The following is a 13,328-nucleotide window of genomic DNA, read 5'->3' as shown; positions in this document are numbered from 1 at the left end:
ATGGATTGGACCAATCATATTCACTCTTGTGACGTAGAGTTGCTACGTATGGAAGTGTGTATGACGTTTGCTGCCGGAAGCTAGGTCTTAACGAGCTAACCGATAAGAAGAAACGACTACTTTTTATTCAGTTTCTGCTCCTTTGCGACCGCTAAACTAACACTCTGACCAGCTTTCCTACGATAAATTATGTTTTAGTGTCGCTTTTATTTGAAAAATTATTTTCTTACAAGATACTTTATAGAGTCGGCTAACGGTTAGGACTAACTTGTACAGAAGATACTCGTGCTCTGGGGTATCCTGTTACTTCTATAACGTAAAATACTTTCTACAAGATATATATTTTGTTTTAGTACGCCAGTATTCAAGAGTAATTGAAGCCCGGATCGGCTTAGTGAGTCATGCACACAAGGTTAAAGTTAGCTTTAGCCTGTCCCTCACTTGATTTACTATGTAATTCTGATTGGTGCGGGCAGGTGTGGTTTAATAAGTAGGCCAGAAGTGGGTGAGGAAAAGCAAGTGTAGTCAGGGAGTTGGAAACTTTTTTTTTGGTGTTGGTTAAGTAAGTTGTGAAGTGACAACATGCTCCTCTCCCTCGTCGTGCACACGTACTCGCTCCGGTACTGGTTTCCGGCCACCGTCATGCTGGGCACAGCCCCTGCTTATTTGCTCTCTTGGGGTGCCTGGCGCATCCTCTCCACTCTTTTACCGGCCAGACTGTACCACACGTTAGATGACAGACTATACTGCATCTACCAGAGCATGGTCCTCTTCTTCTTCGAGAATTACACGGGAGTGGAGGCAAGTATGAGTTATGCCTGTCTACCTGCACTAGATAACAGTTGTGAATACATGAATGTTGCATGATTTAAATTCAATGAGACTCTCAGTCTTCAAGCAAAACCAGATAACCCGGTTAAGAAAGGTTACATTCCTTTAGTTTGCAGCCACACCTCTTCATAGAACACCTGTAGAGTGCAAAAAAACAAACATCAAGCATACTTGTAGTAACAACTCTTTACGAACACTAAAATATAATGTTCTAAAAGTTGATTATAGATTTCAATCACTATCATGCTACAGAATAAACGAAATTACCCATAAATTAAGAACAAAACAACATTAGTGTGTAAAAAAACAAATTAATGTGCTCTCCATCCACTCTAGATCATCATATATGGCGATATACCAAAGAAGAAAGAGAATGTGATCTATATGTCCAATCATCAATGTACAGGTAAACCATGTGTATGTACATGTGCCTTAAACATAATGAAACTTGCAACTTAGGCTCTCTGAACGTCTTTTTTAGCGGACTGGATCATTGCTGATATGTTGGCAATCAGGCAGAGTGCCCTCGGTCATGTCAGATATGTTCTTAAAGATGGACTCAAGTGGTTACCACTCTACGGATGGTATTTCTCTCAGGTAATGCCCCTGTGTAAGTGCTTTTATGTCCGATTTGTCCACTCGTTGTCATCATGTTGCTCTTTTTGTGTCAGCATGGTGGGATCTACGTAAAACGAAGTGCCAAGTTTAACCAAGAGGCTATGATGAAGAAGCTCGTCTCTCAGAATCAGTCAGGAGCACCAGTAAGAATAACCAACACTGACTAACTAAATAACTAACTGTATTATTTATTGTGGATTTTGACACAAGAATGAAAGGACAAAATAATTAGCCAAACACATTTTTTTAAGCAAAGAAATCAACCATTCTGCATTTGATTAAATGATTTGTTTGTATGTATGCATTTGTATCAGAAAGTTTCTGGAATCAAACAAATGTTTTCCTTATATGGCGCCCTGAACTCAATGGTTTTCATTTTAGTGTTATTGCATAGAACATGATTGCGTTTTTCCCCGACTCAAATGTTTTCATTAATGTGTGTGCGTGCATGCGCATGAGCGTTTGCGTGTCAGTATTGTATTGTACATAAATTGCACTGGAGACCATAATGGACATTAAGAGCCCTCGCAATAGTAATGGATCAGCTTTATAATTTTCTCCTTGACCGCCTTTTTGCCCCCGGAGTCAAAAGTTAAAGCGTTGTTCTCTTCCCGCAGATGTACCTGGTCATCTTCCCAGAAGGAACACGCTATAATCCCGAGCTCAAGAATGTTATCACCGACAGTCAGGCCTTTGCTACGAAAGAAGGTACCGCCTTAACAGCGAGCCGCGATGCCTGCACTGCGACGTGCTGATGACACACGCAGTCTGTAAAGAACTGTCTAAGAGCTCTGGTCATTGGTGCAAGCAACCGTTTGACCACTGACATACTGAAAACATTTACAATATAAACGCAGACGATCTTATCGCTACATGCTCCACTATTTACTGTGAAATTAAAGGTTCAACACAATGCGTTATACAGTGGTCAACTTTCAGTTTGTTTTAATACCGTTTCTTCAGTAGGAAATGATGGAAATTGACTGTTTAAACTAAGCTAATGGCTGAATATAAAGCACTACACATCTTATAATGATGCTTAACCAACGATCTTTGCAACTTTGAATCAACCGTGGCAAAAGAAAAAACATTTTCTACATGCACTCGCAAACTTTTGCCACTTAGTGCGAGACAGACTTTAGACTATCTAATCAAACATTTTATCTGATCAAAAGGAAAGTTGTTTAATAAAATAGATGATTGGCTTAAAACATTTTTGGCTTTCCTGGATTTTATGCTTTAACGAGTTTCATCTGACATCGAGGTCATGCTCACCCCTCTCTGTGAAATAGAATGTATCTCAGAGTTCCAGCTTTAATGTCACCCCCACCATTAATCCAAATCACTCACAGGAGCTGACATGCACATGACATTATCTGCTGTTTGTGAGGCATTAGTGAACAGTGAACGCGCCGCTTCCCCACTGAACATACTGCACAGTAAGTGACCTCTCAGCCCAAGCATTTTCGCTGGCTGACTGTGTTCTCCAGTTACATGATACTTTGCAAACTGCAGACCACCTGAGCCTGAACAGCATGACATCATCTAGATTCATGTCAGCTATTGAGCATTAAGAAGAATTTAAAAAAAAAAAAGAGAAAAAAAAGTGATTTTTCTTTGTTTATTTATGCGATGGGTTCTCCCTCAGCAAGTCAAGCATCCGCCAAAGTCTTGCAATTTGAAGTTCAGAGTATTTCTATAAACTCATAAGAGCCATGCAATAAATAAAATATGAGCTGCATACACATGTAGCTCGGAAGCATAGTGTGTGGAAATGAGATGCTTCCCAAACACTGCCAGAAATCCAGTCCAACCCACACTAAAGTAAATAAATGTCTTTTTTGTGCAGGGCTGGCGGTTCTGCGACACACACTAACGCCCCGAATGAAAGCTTCACACATCGCCCTCGAGACCATGAGGGGCTACTTGGATGCCGTGTATGACGTCACGGTGGCCTACGAGGGAACGCTTGGCGCCGACCGCCAAAGAAAACCAGCGCCTTCAATGCCAGGTACATGTCACTGCTGCTCATCATCACTTGATTTAATTTAACTTAATTGTTGTGTAGTTATTCTAGTAATTGTGGATTGCAAATTATTGCTCACTTCAAAGCCACTTTAAAAACTGTTAGGAAGAAGAAATGCCAAGCATTCTTTGTTAATCAGCAATTCCACAACCAAGCAGGCTGTTGTACGATCGATTCGGCAACATTCTAACAAGGCCCTCAGGAATTAATCACAAAGCCAAAATTACCTACTGCTGTTGCGGGCTTCCTGTCAGCAGCATGACTCCCTGTTTTGGATTTTTTCATTACTGCAATTTGCCAGCAGTATTTAGAAAAAACATCCCCTCACTGTCAGGGATAAACAACACCAAAACGATCAAGTGGGCAAAACTTCTTCTTCCTCCTCACGCACTTCCTGATGTCATGAGGCGAAGGTGACTTTGGTCGAGTGAGTGAATATGTATGTGCATGCTCATGACTCAGACACAGGAGGTATAATCAAAGAATAATAAACAAGAAAGTTGGTTTTGGCTTGCAAATGTTTTTAGAATTAAAAACAAATTTGAATAAAATGTAAAATGATTACATTCCATGCTGGTTAAGTCATATCGAACATCTAAAGGTTCGAACTGAAATCAAGATAATGAGTGTATGTAATCTCACACATTGGAAATGGATTGATAACTCCTTTGTTGAGATTTTCAGTGGCAAAACACAGTTGTAACAATGAGCTAATCTGCGTGTTTTGTGACCGGTCATCAGTAGCTTCTTGATGCGTGCCGCTTGGACAGCAGGGAAAAATGATCCAACTGCTCTTTATGCCTTAGTGAGGTTTTATTCTGAAGTCAACCCCTGGTCAGACTCAGCAGCCCTAACAACTCAAAAACACATGATGCCTACCCCCATGAAAGCAAGGAAGTCCTAGTCCAAGATTCTTTTTTTTCCCACTCTCACTGAGCTGAGCAGCCAGTGTTTATTCACAGCCAATATTTCATGTCAGGCTCGAAGTAAAACGGCTTTCTGCTGTTGACTTCCACTAGGTTTCCCCTCTTGGCCGCTGCACCATGTTTGCCGGATACGATTGGCTGTTGTGGAAACAGGAAGTTTAAATCCTCAGGAGATTCACGTGTAGCCTTGAGCGTTCGCACTTTCCTGGTCACTTGTGGTGCTTTGCTTTGTTTTGAATTATATTATTTGACTTGGGAGTGACAAGGCTAATGATTTACTCAGTATGACCTCACTGTACTGCAGTACAGATATCCCATTTGACATGTTCCGACACTTGTATCGCTCTCATGTCTCCTCAAATCAGCGAGTCATTTTTTTTATGCTTCTGTCTCATTGTATCACATCTGGTCCCATCGGATCCAGGGGGAAGTTCTGAAGCTCGATAAAACTCGTTTAAGCTGTTAAGTGCCAAGATACTTTGTCGTTCCATCCTTGATTTCCCTAGGTGATGGGTACCTTGCTGGAGGTGTGATTTGATTCAGATCTTCTTCAGTAAGGCTAATCCAAATTGTTCTCCATTTACGGCTGGCGGCACCACACGGCGCACAACCAGACTTCACCCAAAAGCAACTGATTCACTCTTAACGTGCTGCTCCGCTGAAAGACTCTTCCTGTTTTTGTTTAGTCTTCTTATTATTGTTTTCTTTTTTTTCTCCGCAGAATTCCTGTGCAAAGAATGTCCGAGAGTCCACATCCACTTTGAGCGTGTGCATGTCAAGGAAATTCCTCCCGAGCCGCACTTCTTCCGCAGGTGGCTGCACGAGCGCTTTGAAATCAAGGACCGGTGAGTGTACGTGCAGCGAATTCAATCATCCAGCAAACCAGCAGTTCTGTTTTGCTCGCACGCTCTCTTATTGATGCATCCTGTCCTGCTTGACTGATGTCACAGTCAACCCAAACAAAAAAATCGGGGCAAACACTACTCAGTAATAACATGAGAGAAATATTTTGCTTTGCATACTATGAACGACTGTCACCATTGACTTTTTTTTTTTTCTTCTTTTAATTTCTCAGTGGACACAATATTTTACAGATATTGATGAGGGTTGGTCTCACCTATAACCTCTTTTATGAAGAACCATTACTAATAAAAGAAAGCTTTACTAGATATGTTGGCATAAGCCACTTTTTTTCAACATCAAATTTGTTAGAATTTTTATGTGCGCATATTGAATAGGAATTATTTCCATTCAATGGGTTGTATTTGCAGGGCTATTCTGAAAGAAAACTCAAGGTTTAAAAAAAAAAATCCATGAAGGTTTATTCATCTGGCTTCAGTTCCTGTGGTTATTTGTGAGCTGTGCTACACAAAGTATCCCGCTTGTAAGGTGAATTATAGTCAAATACACTTCAATTTAATAAGTGTCTTACTTTTTCAAAATCAGTTTAACACACACTTATCTGTAAAGACTTACTATTGTTGTCTGCACTACAATTTCAATTCTTGATGTCTTTATTACATTTTTCAGTTAGCAGACAATATATCTGCAGAAAATAAATAATTATTAATGAGATAAAAAAATATATCAAATAATTTCCAAGTACACCTGTATCACTGCAGAACTGCATTATTTACCACGTCTATAATTTGAATCCAGTCATTAGGAGTGCAGGAGAAGCTTGACAGCAACTATGATGACCTGATACAAATTGTAGAGAATTTTGCCTCTGAGCTATGGAGGGAGTGCTTCATCTTAGCCAGCCCTATAGTACCTTTGACTTTCATCTCTTTTGGGAACTTATCCTAAAATTATGGCAAAGTGCTGCGAGAGATGGCAGAAGACTGTTTGAAGTGAAGCCATTAACGGAAACAATTTTTCTCATCTTTTTATGTCGCTCTTGTGAGAAAATATCAGTGTGAATGTGTGTGCGGGTGTGTGTGAAGCGCTGTTATTTAATCCAGCCAACTGAGCATTTTACAACAGTCCTGTAACATATGCATTGTCTTCCCCTCCTAAAGTGTTCAATAATTGGTTTATTTAAATATAGTCAACCATAAAATACAAAATTGGCAAAGACTGATAAATGTTGAGTCTTCCAGTACGGGATCTCTGTAATTGCATTCCTGCCTTCTCTCCATTGTAATGACTTGCAGAGTTCATTTGACCTATGCTGCCACTATGTTTATAATATGTGGTAGGGCCTACCTCCAACTTGGAACATAAATAGTTGGCTTTCCCACACCAGTGCATGCTGATCAGACCTAACCAAGCCTTGTTGCATGAGCCTTCTCGGATGCGAGGCCATATGTCTTCTAAGACAATCAGAGGAGTCCGGTTGCAATCTATTCAATGTCCCGAGAGGGAAATAGTTTAGTTCAGTGAGAATATCCACAAGCATAAACGCTATAGAAAATGGATTGTTGATACCACAGAATGGAAATTCACTGGTTCAAGCAAAAAAAAAAACAGCGTGCAGTGTACCGAAGAGGGATGAAATAGAAGAATGAAATAAACCAGATGAAAGCAGCAAAAGTTACTTAGTGAAGAGTTTGCTGCATTGTAACAATCTATCAACAATCATATATGCAGATCACATAGATTGGTGCGTCCTGGACTGTTTTTTCAATCGCTTCCTTGATTTCCCCTTGTGAATAATGCATGTGTCATAATCACCACATGTGCAAATGGTGCTGGTTCAATATGATTAGGAGGCATTTTGAAGTGGTAAATTGCAGCTTCTTTTGTGCGCCTGAGAAGAATTCCTCAGAGATGTCTCTCTTCTTTCAAAGGCTGCTGGCGGATTTCTACGAGGGTGGTGATGGAGGCAAACTATGCAGCTTCCCCGGGGAGGGCAGACGTTCCCCGCTGGGACTCCGCAAAACCCTCCCGGCCGTGCTCGTCTTGGGGGGTCTGACGCTACCTCTGCTGCTGACTGACACCGGCAGGAAGGTGTACTGGAGGACCTGGGTGTACGGCACTTTTCTAGGTTGGCTTTGGGTCAATTTACTTCCTTAACGTACGGCCGGAAGGCGCGTAAAAGCAGCGCCTCCTTTCAGTATTCCGGCACGGGTTGTGTTGCAGCAGTAGAATACTGCGGTACAATCACACAGCCGGCGCACACGCCCACTCAGCACGTGACTCACTGTGCCGAAATCATGCAAAGAATGATTCGTCTTGCGTTACTGCTTGTTTTCCTAAAATTAGCAGACTTTGGGGAGACAACAGTGGATTTGTTCAAAAGACACTACATAAAATTCCTCAGACGAGCCAGAAATAGTCGCATAATCAACTCCCCACCCCCAACCTCCCAATTCGCTCTCATCAGCCAAACATGTCCTTGCTTGTTCTTCCTTGTTCCAACAGAAATTGGCCAATTTCTCTCTTTGACTATCTTTGATGCTAATAGTCAATTTATTCTTCAAGTTGAGTTTATGAATTACGTGTTGGTGTTCTAAAAGCAAAGTGCCACGTTCCTAATTTGCACTGAGTTTGTTCTGATCTTTTTTTTTTTTTTTGGTTGAGTCTTGTGGAACCTCCAAAGTCGAACAACATATGTGTTCTTTGATAGGGTTGACTTTCCTCATGTCGAAAAGAATGTGAGATGAGCTAATCGCTTTAAGACTGTCATCAGAAACTAACAATTTGGCAGTGTCAAATTAGTCCGTACAAGTGAAATTGTTTTCGCCAGGTAACTTTGGCTTCCTTATGCTTTCCATAAGCATGTTTGTTTGCTCGCTTGAGAACTAATTGTCTTTAGGTGTGAAGTAAGCCTAATGGTGCTTTGTCGATACGTTTATGCCCTGTGATTGACTGGTGATCAGTCCAGGGTGTGCACTCCGTTGCCTCTCGCCCCATGTTATCTTGGACAGGTTCCCACTACCCTCAGACCTCCATGAAGATATGTTGCATACAAAATGGGAGGACTGAGTTAGCTAGCTAGATGTTTTATCTAATATTGTTGCAAGAGTAAATATACTAATGGAGCACTGAGCTCAAGTTGTGGAAAAATCTCCTCACGCCGCCCATTTTTCTGAACAATTTAGTTGAACTGTTTGATGTTTGGGTTGTTGTACTTTAGGGGTTCCACTTGAACATTCAAATAACTTTGGGTGTGGCGAACGCAACATCATTCTACTTTACGGGTTTATCAGTTTAACAACTGCGGCACTTTACACAGTATAAATATTTGGCTTTAATAGTTCAAATGAATGTTGAATTAAAGCTGTTGAATAAATGTTTGCATTATGTTGAAGATGACAAGTTGAGGCATCATAAGTATTAATCTCATGAGTCCATGTCACTATAAAAATTGTTCCATTTATAGCAGGGCTGCAGAATATACGAACAGCAGATTATATGCAACTGGCCAAAGCATAAGTTGTGGCCTACCATGCAAAATATAAAAATAAAATAAAAAAACGTAAAACCCTCAGTGGAATTGCTAAAATACACTCATATTATATACTAATCATATTTGATTGTTGCATCATAGATGTGCATTTAAAATGACCCTCAGAAGGAATTATAAATACAGTGTTGTACTAAGTAAAAGATGGCTTTAAACGGGGAAAAAAAGTAACTTGCCAAATCTTTGCCACAATGTTCGACGTGTTTTAAGTGAAGCAATGCCACTTTGTCTGGAATCTATATGGCTTTACTAGTCTTGAATGTTTGTTTTCGTTTCCATGTAACATGAAAAGATCTACCTTGCTTAAAGCAAAAAAGCTTACAAAGCCATGTAAACACAAAGCCATTTGTATTATACTCTATACACCCACACAACTCTGTATTGTGTAAAGCAGTTTGTGAATTGTCGTTATGTTCTATCTACTGTGTCTCCCTTTTTCCCCTAACTCACTTTGCAAATTTGCAATCCCGGAGTTGGTCAGAGGTCTATTTTAAGGTAAATGTCAAGTTTTTACACTGTGCTGCAATACCTCACTCAGTTCAGTCATCTTCCTCGTTCCTATATGACCTTTTTTCATGATATTTTATAAGAACTTTTATCCTGTCAGGAATTGGTTTTCTGTAGACAGCATTTACAAATGCCAACTCTTTGCGCAAACGTGTGCCTTCTCTTTGGAGGAGCGGGTTCTCATCCCTCCCTCGGCTGGAGGACCTCAGCGGCTCTTTGCAGTGTTGACGTCACCGAGGCGTTCAGCGGCCCCGTGCGCTCACACTCTGCACTTGTAGTGGCCTATTTTGCTCAGAAATGCGATACTGTATGATTTACAGGTTTTGACTAAATGCCAAGTTAATGTGTTGTGGTTATGGGTATATAGCTTCATTGGAATAAAGTGTCCCTCCTTCCCTTGGAAAGATTCACTGTGTATGTGTTGCAAACAAAGATGCAGAAGTGCCCGAGTGACACTTTTCCCAGTGCATTTCTGCATTGTGTTTCACTTGGCTGCACTGATGAATTAGTTTGTCTTTCTGCCCCCTAGAGACATTCTGTTAAATGTGCCATTTCATCATGCTCCATTAACTTTCTTAGTGTGTTTTGTTAGCTTTTTAAAATTTATTTGTTTTGAGGAATGCTGAAATTATTATGGGGCCAGCATGGTGATGCAAGTAGTTAGCAAATTGTCCATAGGCATTGTATGACTGATTGTAAATGGATGTCTCTCTCTGCCCTGTGGTGTCGAAGAAAATGGATGGATTGGTTATTTTCAGGAATGCAAGTAACACATAAGTGGTTATCATCATTCAATAGCCCATAAAACCTTTTCCCTATCAGAGATAATTTTCTATTTTCCTCGAAGATGTCATTTTACAGACTGTCAGAGTATGGCCCTTGGCCTACTCCATTGAAAGAGTCCTGTTATACCAGTTCTGAAATGCACTTGTCAGCCTCCGCCCTTCGTATGGACTCACATTCTCAAAGGGAAACCACGCTTGCTTGCTTCCTATTTAATTTATTTGAAATAATGGGGGGAATAGGGGAATGAAAATGATTTTCCCCCCCATTAAAATCCTTCATACGGAACATAAAAAGTCTACACACCCCATTGTATCCACGACGAATTGGACCTTTATGTTTTGGGCAGTAGACAAAACCTGTATTGAATAATGATGGTGGTAAAATTATGCTCTGGGGCAGTTTTTCTTCGATTAGAAAAGGGACTTTTTGAGTAAACTTTTGAAAAATGCTAACGTTCTATTTTGAGTGCTGTACGTGAATGTAACACGGTCTATACTGCGCATGCGTCCAATTGTGTCCTAATGAAAACGGAAGTATAGTGCAGCAGGATCGTTTTCCTGGACTTTTACTTCGTTTAAACGCAAGGTATGTTCTTATAAAGTCTGAAAACGCAGTATGACATACAGTACATCCATGTAATTAACATTTAGTTTTTAAAAACCGTCGCCGTACAGTTAATACAGTGATTTGTGCCTTGGGTTATGATGTTCAATCAACAGCAACATCTAGTGGCCAACTGAAGAAAGTGTCACAGCTAAAAAAACATTTTGGGCTAAGTTACCACAAGGGGGCATCCCAAGAGCAACATTCAACAGAACTTGCAGTGTTGTAAAAAGTTATTTAATATTTGTCATTATGGCCCTGTAATTGGGGGACTAAGTGGTATTTGGTTAAAAAAGTAATGAAACAAGGAATGTACTGTAAAAACACTATTTAGTGAATTATTTTGGTTATTAAAAAAAGTGCAACAACCGCACAAAGATTTGTAGTGCAAGACCAATATTAATCCAATTCAAACTGAACTGTGTGCTCAGATTCTCAATGGCCATTGACTGGGTTGGATATGGCTACGCTGCTGCCATCTTGCTGGGAGGATATATGGGCTACAAGAGAAAAGGTTGAGATACATACTAAGTTTCTTTAGTGACATCTTCTCTCATGTAAGAAAAAGAAAACAAGTCGTGATCAGCATCGTGTGCCTTTTCAAGGCAGTGTCATGTCTCTGATGGCCGGCTTGGTCTTCGGTGGACTGTCTGCTTTTGGCGCCTACAACGTCTCCAACAAGCCCACTGACATCAAGGTGTCATTGTGTGAGTATCAGAGGGGAAAACACTCACTCTTTTACAAGTACAGGTAGTTGTGAGTGTGTGTGTGTGTGTGTGTATCTGGGAAAAGCTAAAAAAAAAAAATTGATTAAGTAATTCTAATACACATTAATATGTATTAATATAGTAGATTAGTCCAATGTAAACACCAACTTGAAGACACAATGGGTTGATTCGGATGCACTTGAAATCAAAGTGCTCAATTTTCCCTCAATTGTGTTGTTGCAGTCGCCTCCGGGCTCCTTGCCGTGGTGATGGGCACCAGGTACAAGCAGTCTGGCAAACTGCTGCCAGCTGGAATTATGACAATTCTAAGGTCAGAATTAAACTTGTGATCCATACACACATTTGTCTGACTTGTTTCAAAGTCTACACAAGTAGCATTTGTGTCACGGTGGACGCTTTCTTTCGGCAGTTTGTTGATGGTGTTCCGACTTTTGCTTGGGATGGTGGTGTGATTGAAGAGGAGACGCGGAAAAGCATTCCAACATGATTCCAAATTTTATTTTCATAATACAGATCAAGCATTTTTACTTTGCTTAAATTCCAAGTGGTGAGAGCATTCGATCCCTCCGCGCAATACCAAAAAAACAACAACTAAAAAACTGTAACTGACACGTGCTCACACATGCTCACAATAAATAAAGAAAAACATACATTTGTTTGATTGTTGCATCATATTTTTTATTAGTAGATGTACTAAGGTCCTGAGAGGAAATCAGGTGAAAACTCTTGAATATTTGTCATACCAGGAAAACTAAATACATTTTATATAAATTCCAGAGGAAACTAGAGCATTGATTTCCTGACAAACCAACAGACTTTGACTGAACAAAGCACAGCAGCATGTTTATTTAGTTATATCTTGCCTTTAATGAACTATTGAATCTAATTCATCACTAACTTTTAACTTTCAGTCATTTAGAAAGTTGAGGGCATTTTATGGAAATGATATGTTTAGGTCGAAGACCCCTTTTACAGTTTTGATGTAGACGTCATCGGGCTGAGGCTTCCTCTTGCTTCCCGGCTGCAGGAATCTGGAAATGGCTGGATTTTTCGACATGCGGCCCTGAAAAGCCTGAGAAGAGACACGGGTGAGTGTCACACATGCATTTTTAGTTGATATAAAAAGTCTACACACCCATAGTACTTTTGAATGACTCCTTTGTTGCATACACACCTTGACATTAGGAAAGTCTGCAAGGATCCCCACAAACTTCTCCTCCAGCATGAGTGTGCATTCCATTAGGAGCACATCCGCAACGCTCAAGCGACCTCCCACCAGGTAAATGTGATCCAACAGTTGCTGCAACAACCTCCGCATTTTTAAACAGTCTAGAGCAAGCTAACCTTTTGTGCCTTTTGTGAGACTACCTTTTCAAACACAGGAAGGTAGCGCTCTTTTGCTTTGGTTTCGATGTTGCCCAGTTTGGTCTTGGTGTTTTGAGAGAAGGGCAGAATCATGATCATTTCCATGAGGTCCATCAGTCCTTCTGTGTACATGTTGATCCTGAGGACAGGATTAAATTTTGGTCTTCACGGCTAACAATGACAGCCTCATTATTTTTATTATTTCCAAATGGAAAAAAAATAGACTGATTGGGACAAATATTTCAAAGTTATTAGATTTATGGTTCATACTTAACACGATCTTTGATATCTTTTCCATGCAGATTGTATTTTTCTGCAATGTAATTCAAGATGGCCTTAGTCTGAATGAGCTTCATTCCGTCGATTTCCACCATGGGCACTTGTTGGAACATGAGGTCTCCATCTACAAAGAGAGCGTTCATGGGCCACTCCCAGTCAAACATGCTGAAACATTGTGACAAAGTTGACCTGCACAAAGGTCAATTGTGCTATTTCGGCTAATCTCAGGTAAATCATTATTGACTTGA

The 13,328-nt window shown here is 40.3% G+C and overlaps 2 protein-coding genes across 5 annotated transcripts in view; one reads left to right on the top strand and one right to left on the bottom strand.

Moving 5' to 3' along the window:
* Positions 1 to 35: 35 nt before the first annotated feature.
* Positions 36 to 12,092, top strand: LOC133158742 (1-acyl-sn-glycerol-3-phosphate acyltransferase epsilon-like). Of its 3 annotated transcripts, XM_061286136.1 has the most exons (11): positions 44 to 801; positions 1,168 to 1,237; positions 1,313 to 1,428; positions 1,503 to 1,592; positions 2,067 to 2,157; positions 3,299 to 3,460; positions 5,123 to 5,246; positions 11,140 to 11,222; positions 11,314 to 11,415; positions 11,659 to 11,746; positions 11,846 to 12,092. In XM_061286136.1, exons 1-11 carry the CDS (start codon positions 583 to 585, stop codon positions 11,886 to 11,888), a joined length of 1,188 nt encoding a protein of 395 aa, XP_061142120.1. In that variant the 5' UTR covers positions 44 to 582; the 3' UTR covers positions 11,889 to 12,092. The 3 variants fall into 3 exon arrangements, with proteins under 3 accessions (XP_061142121.1, XP_061142120.1, XP_061142122.1); XM_061286137.1 differs by lacking the exons at positions 11,140 to 11,222; positions 11,314 to 11,415; positions 11,659 to 11,746; positions 11,846 to 12,092 and adding an exon at positions 7,194 to 9,723 and having other exon boundaries at positions 36 to 801; XM_061286138.1 differs by lacking the exons at positions 44 to 801; positions 1,168 to 1,237; positions 1,313 to 1,428; ... (2 more) ...; positions 3,299 to 3,460; positions 5,123 to 5,246 and adding an exon at positions 10,540 to 10,690.
* gsta.1 (glutathione S-transferase, alpha tandem duplicate 1) overlaps positions 11,913 to 13,328 on the bottom strand; it is a 2,415-nt gene continuing 999 nt past the window's right edge. For both annotated transcript variants that reach the window (XM_061286139.1, XM_061286140.1), the window contains exons 4-7: positions 13,072 to 13,204; positions 12,805 to 12,940; positions 12,611 to 12,736; positions 11,913 to 12,508 (exon numbers count right to left, since the gene is read on the bottom strand). In XM_061286139.1, the coding sequence (XP_061142123.1) occupies positions 12,371 to 12,508; positions 12,611 to 12,736; positions 12,805 to 12,940; positions 13,072 to 13,204 (533 nt within the window). In that variant the 3' untranslated portion in view covers positions 11,913 to 12,370. The remainder of the gene's footprint in view (positions 12,509 to 12,610; positions 12,737 to 12,804; positions 12,941 to 13,071; positions 13,205 to 13,328) is intronic.

Source organism: Syngnathus typhle, linkage group LG8 (assembly GCF_033458585.1).
Source record: "Syngnathus typhle isolate RoL2023-S1 ecotype Sweden linkage group LG8, RoL_Styp_1.0, whole genome shotgun sequence".
Classification (NCBI taxonomy): domain Eukaryota; kingdom Metazoa; phylum Chordata; class Actinopteri; order Syngnathiformes; family Syngnathidae; genus Syngnathus; species Syngnathus typhle.
This window is presented reverse-complemented; position numbering and strand designations above follow the sequence as displayed.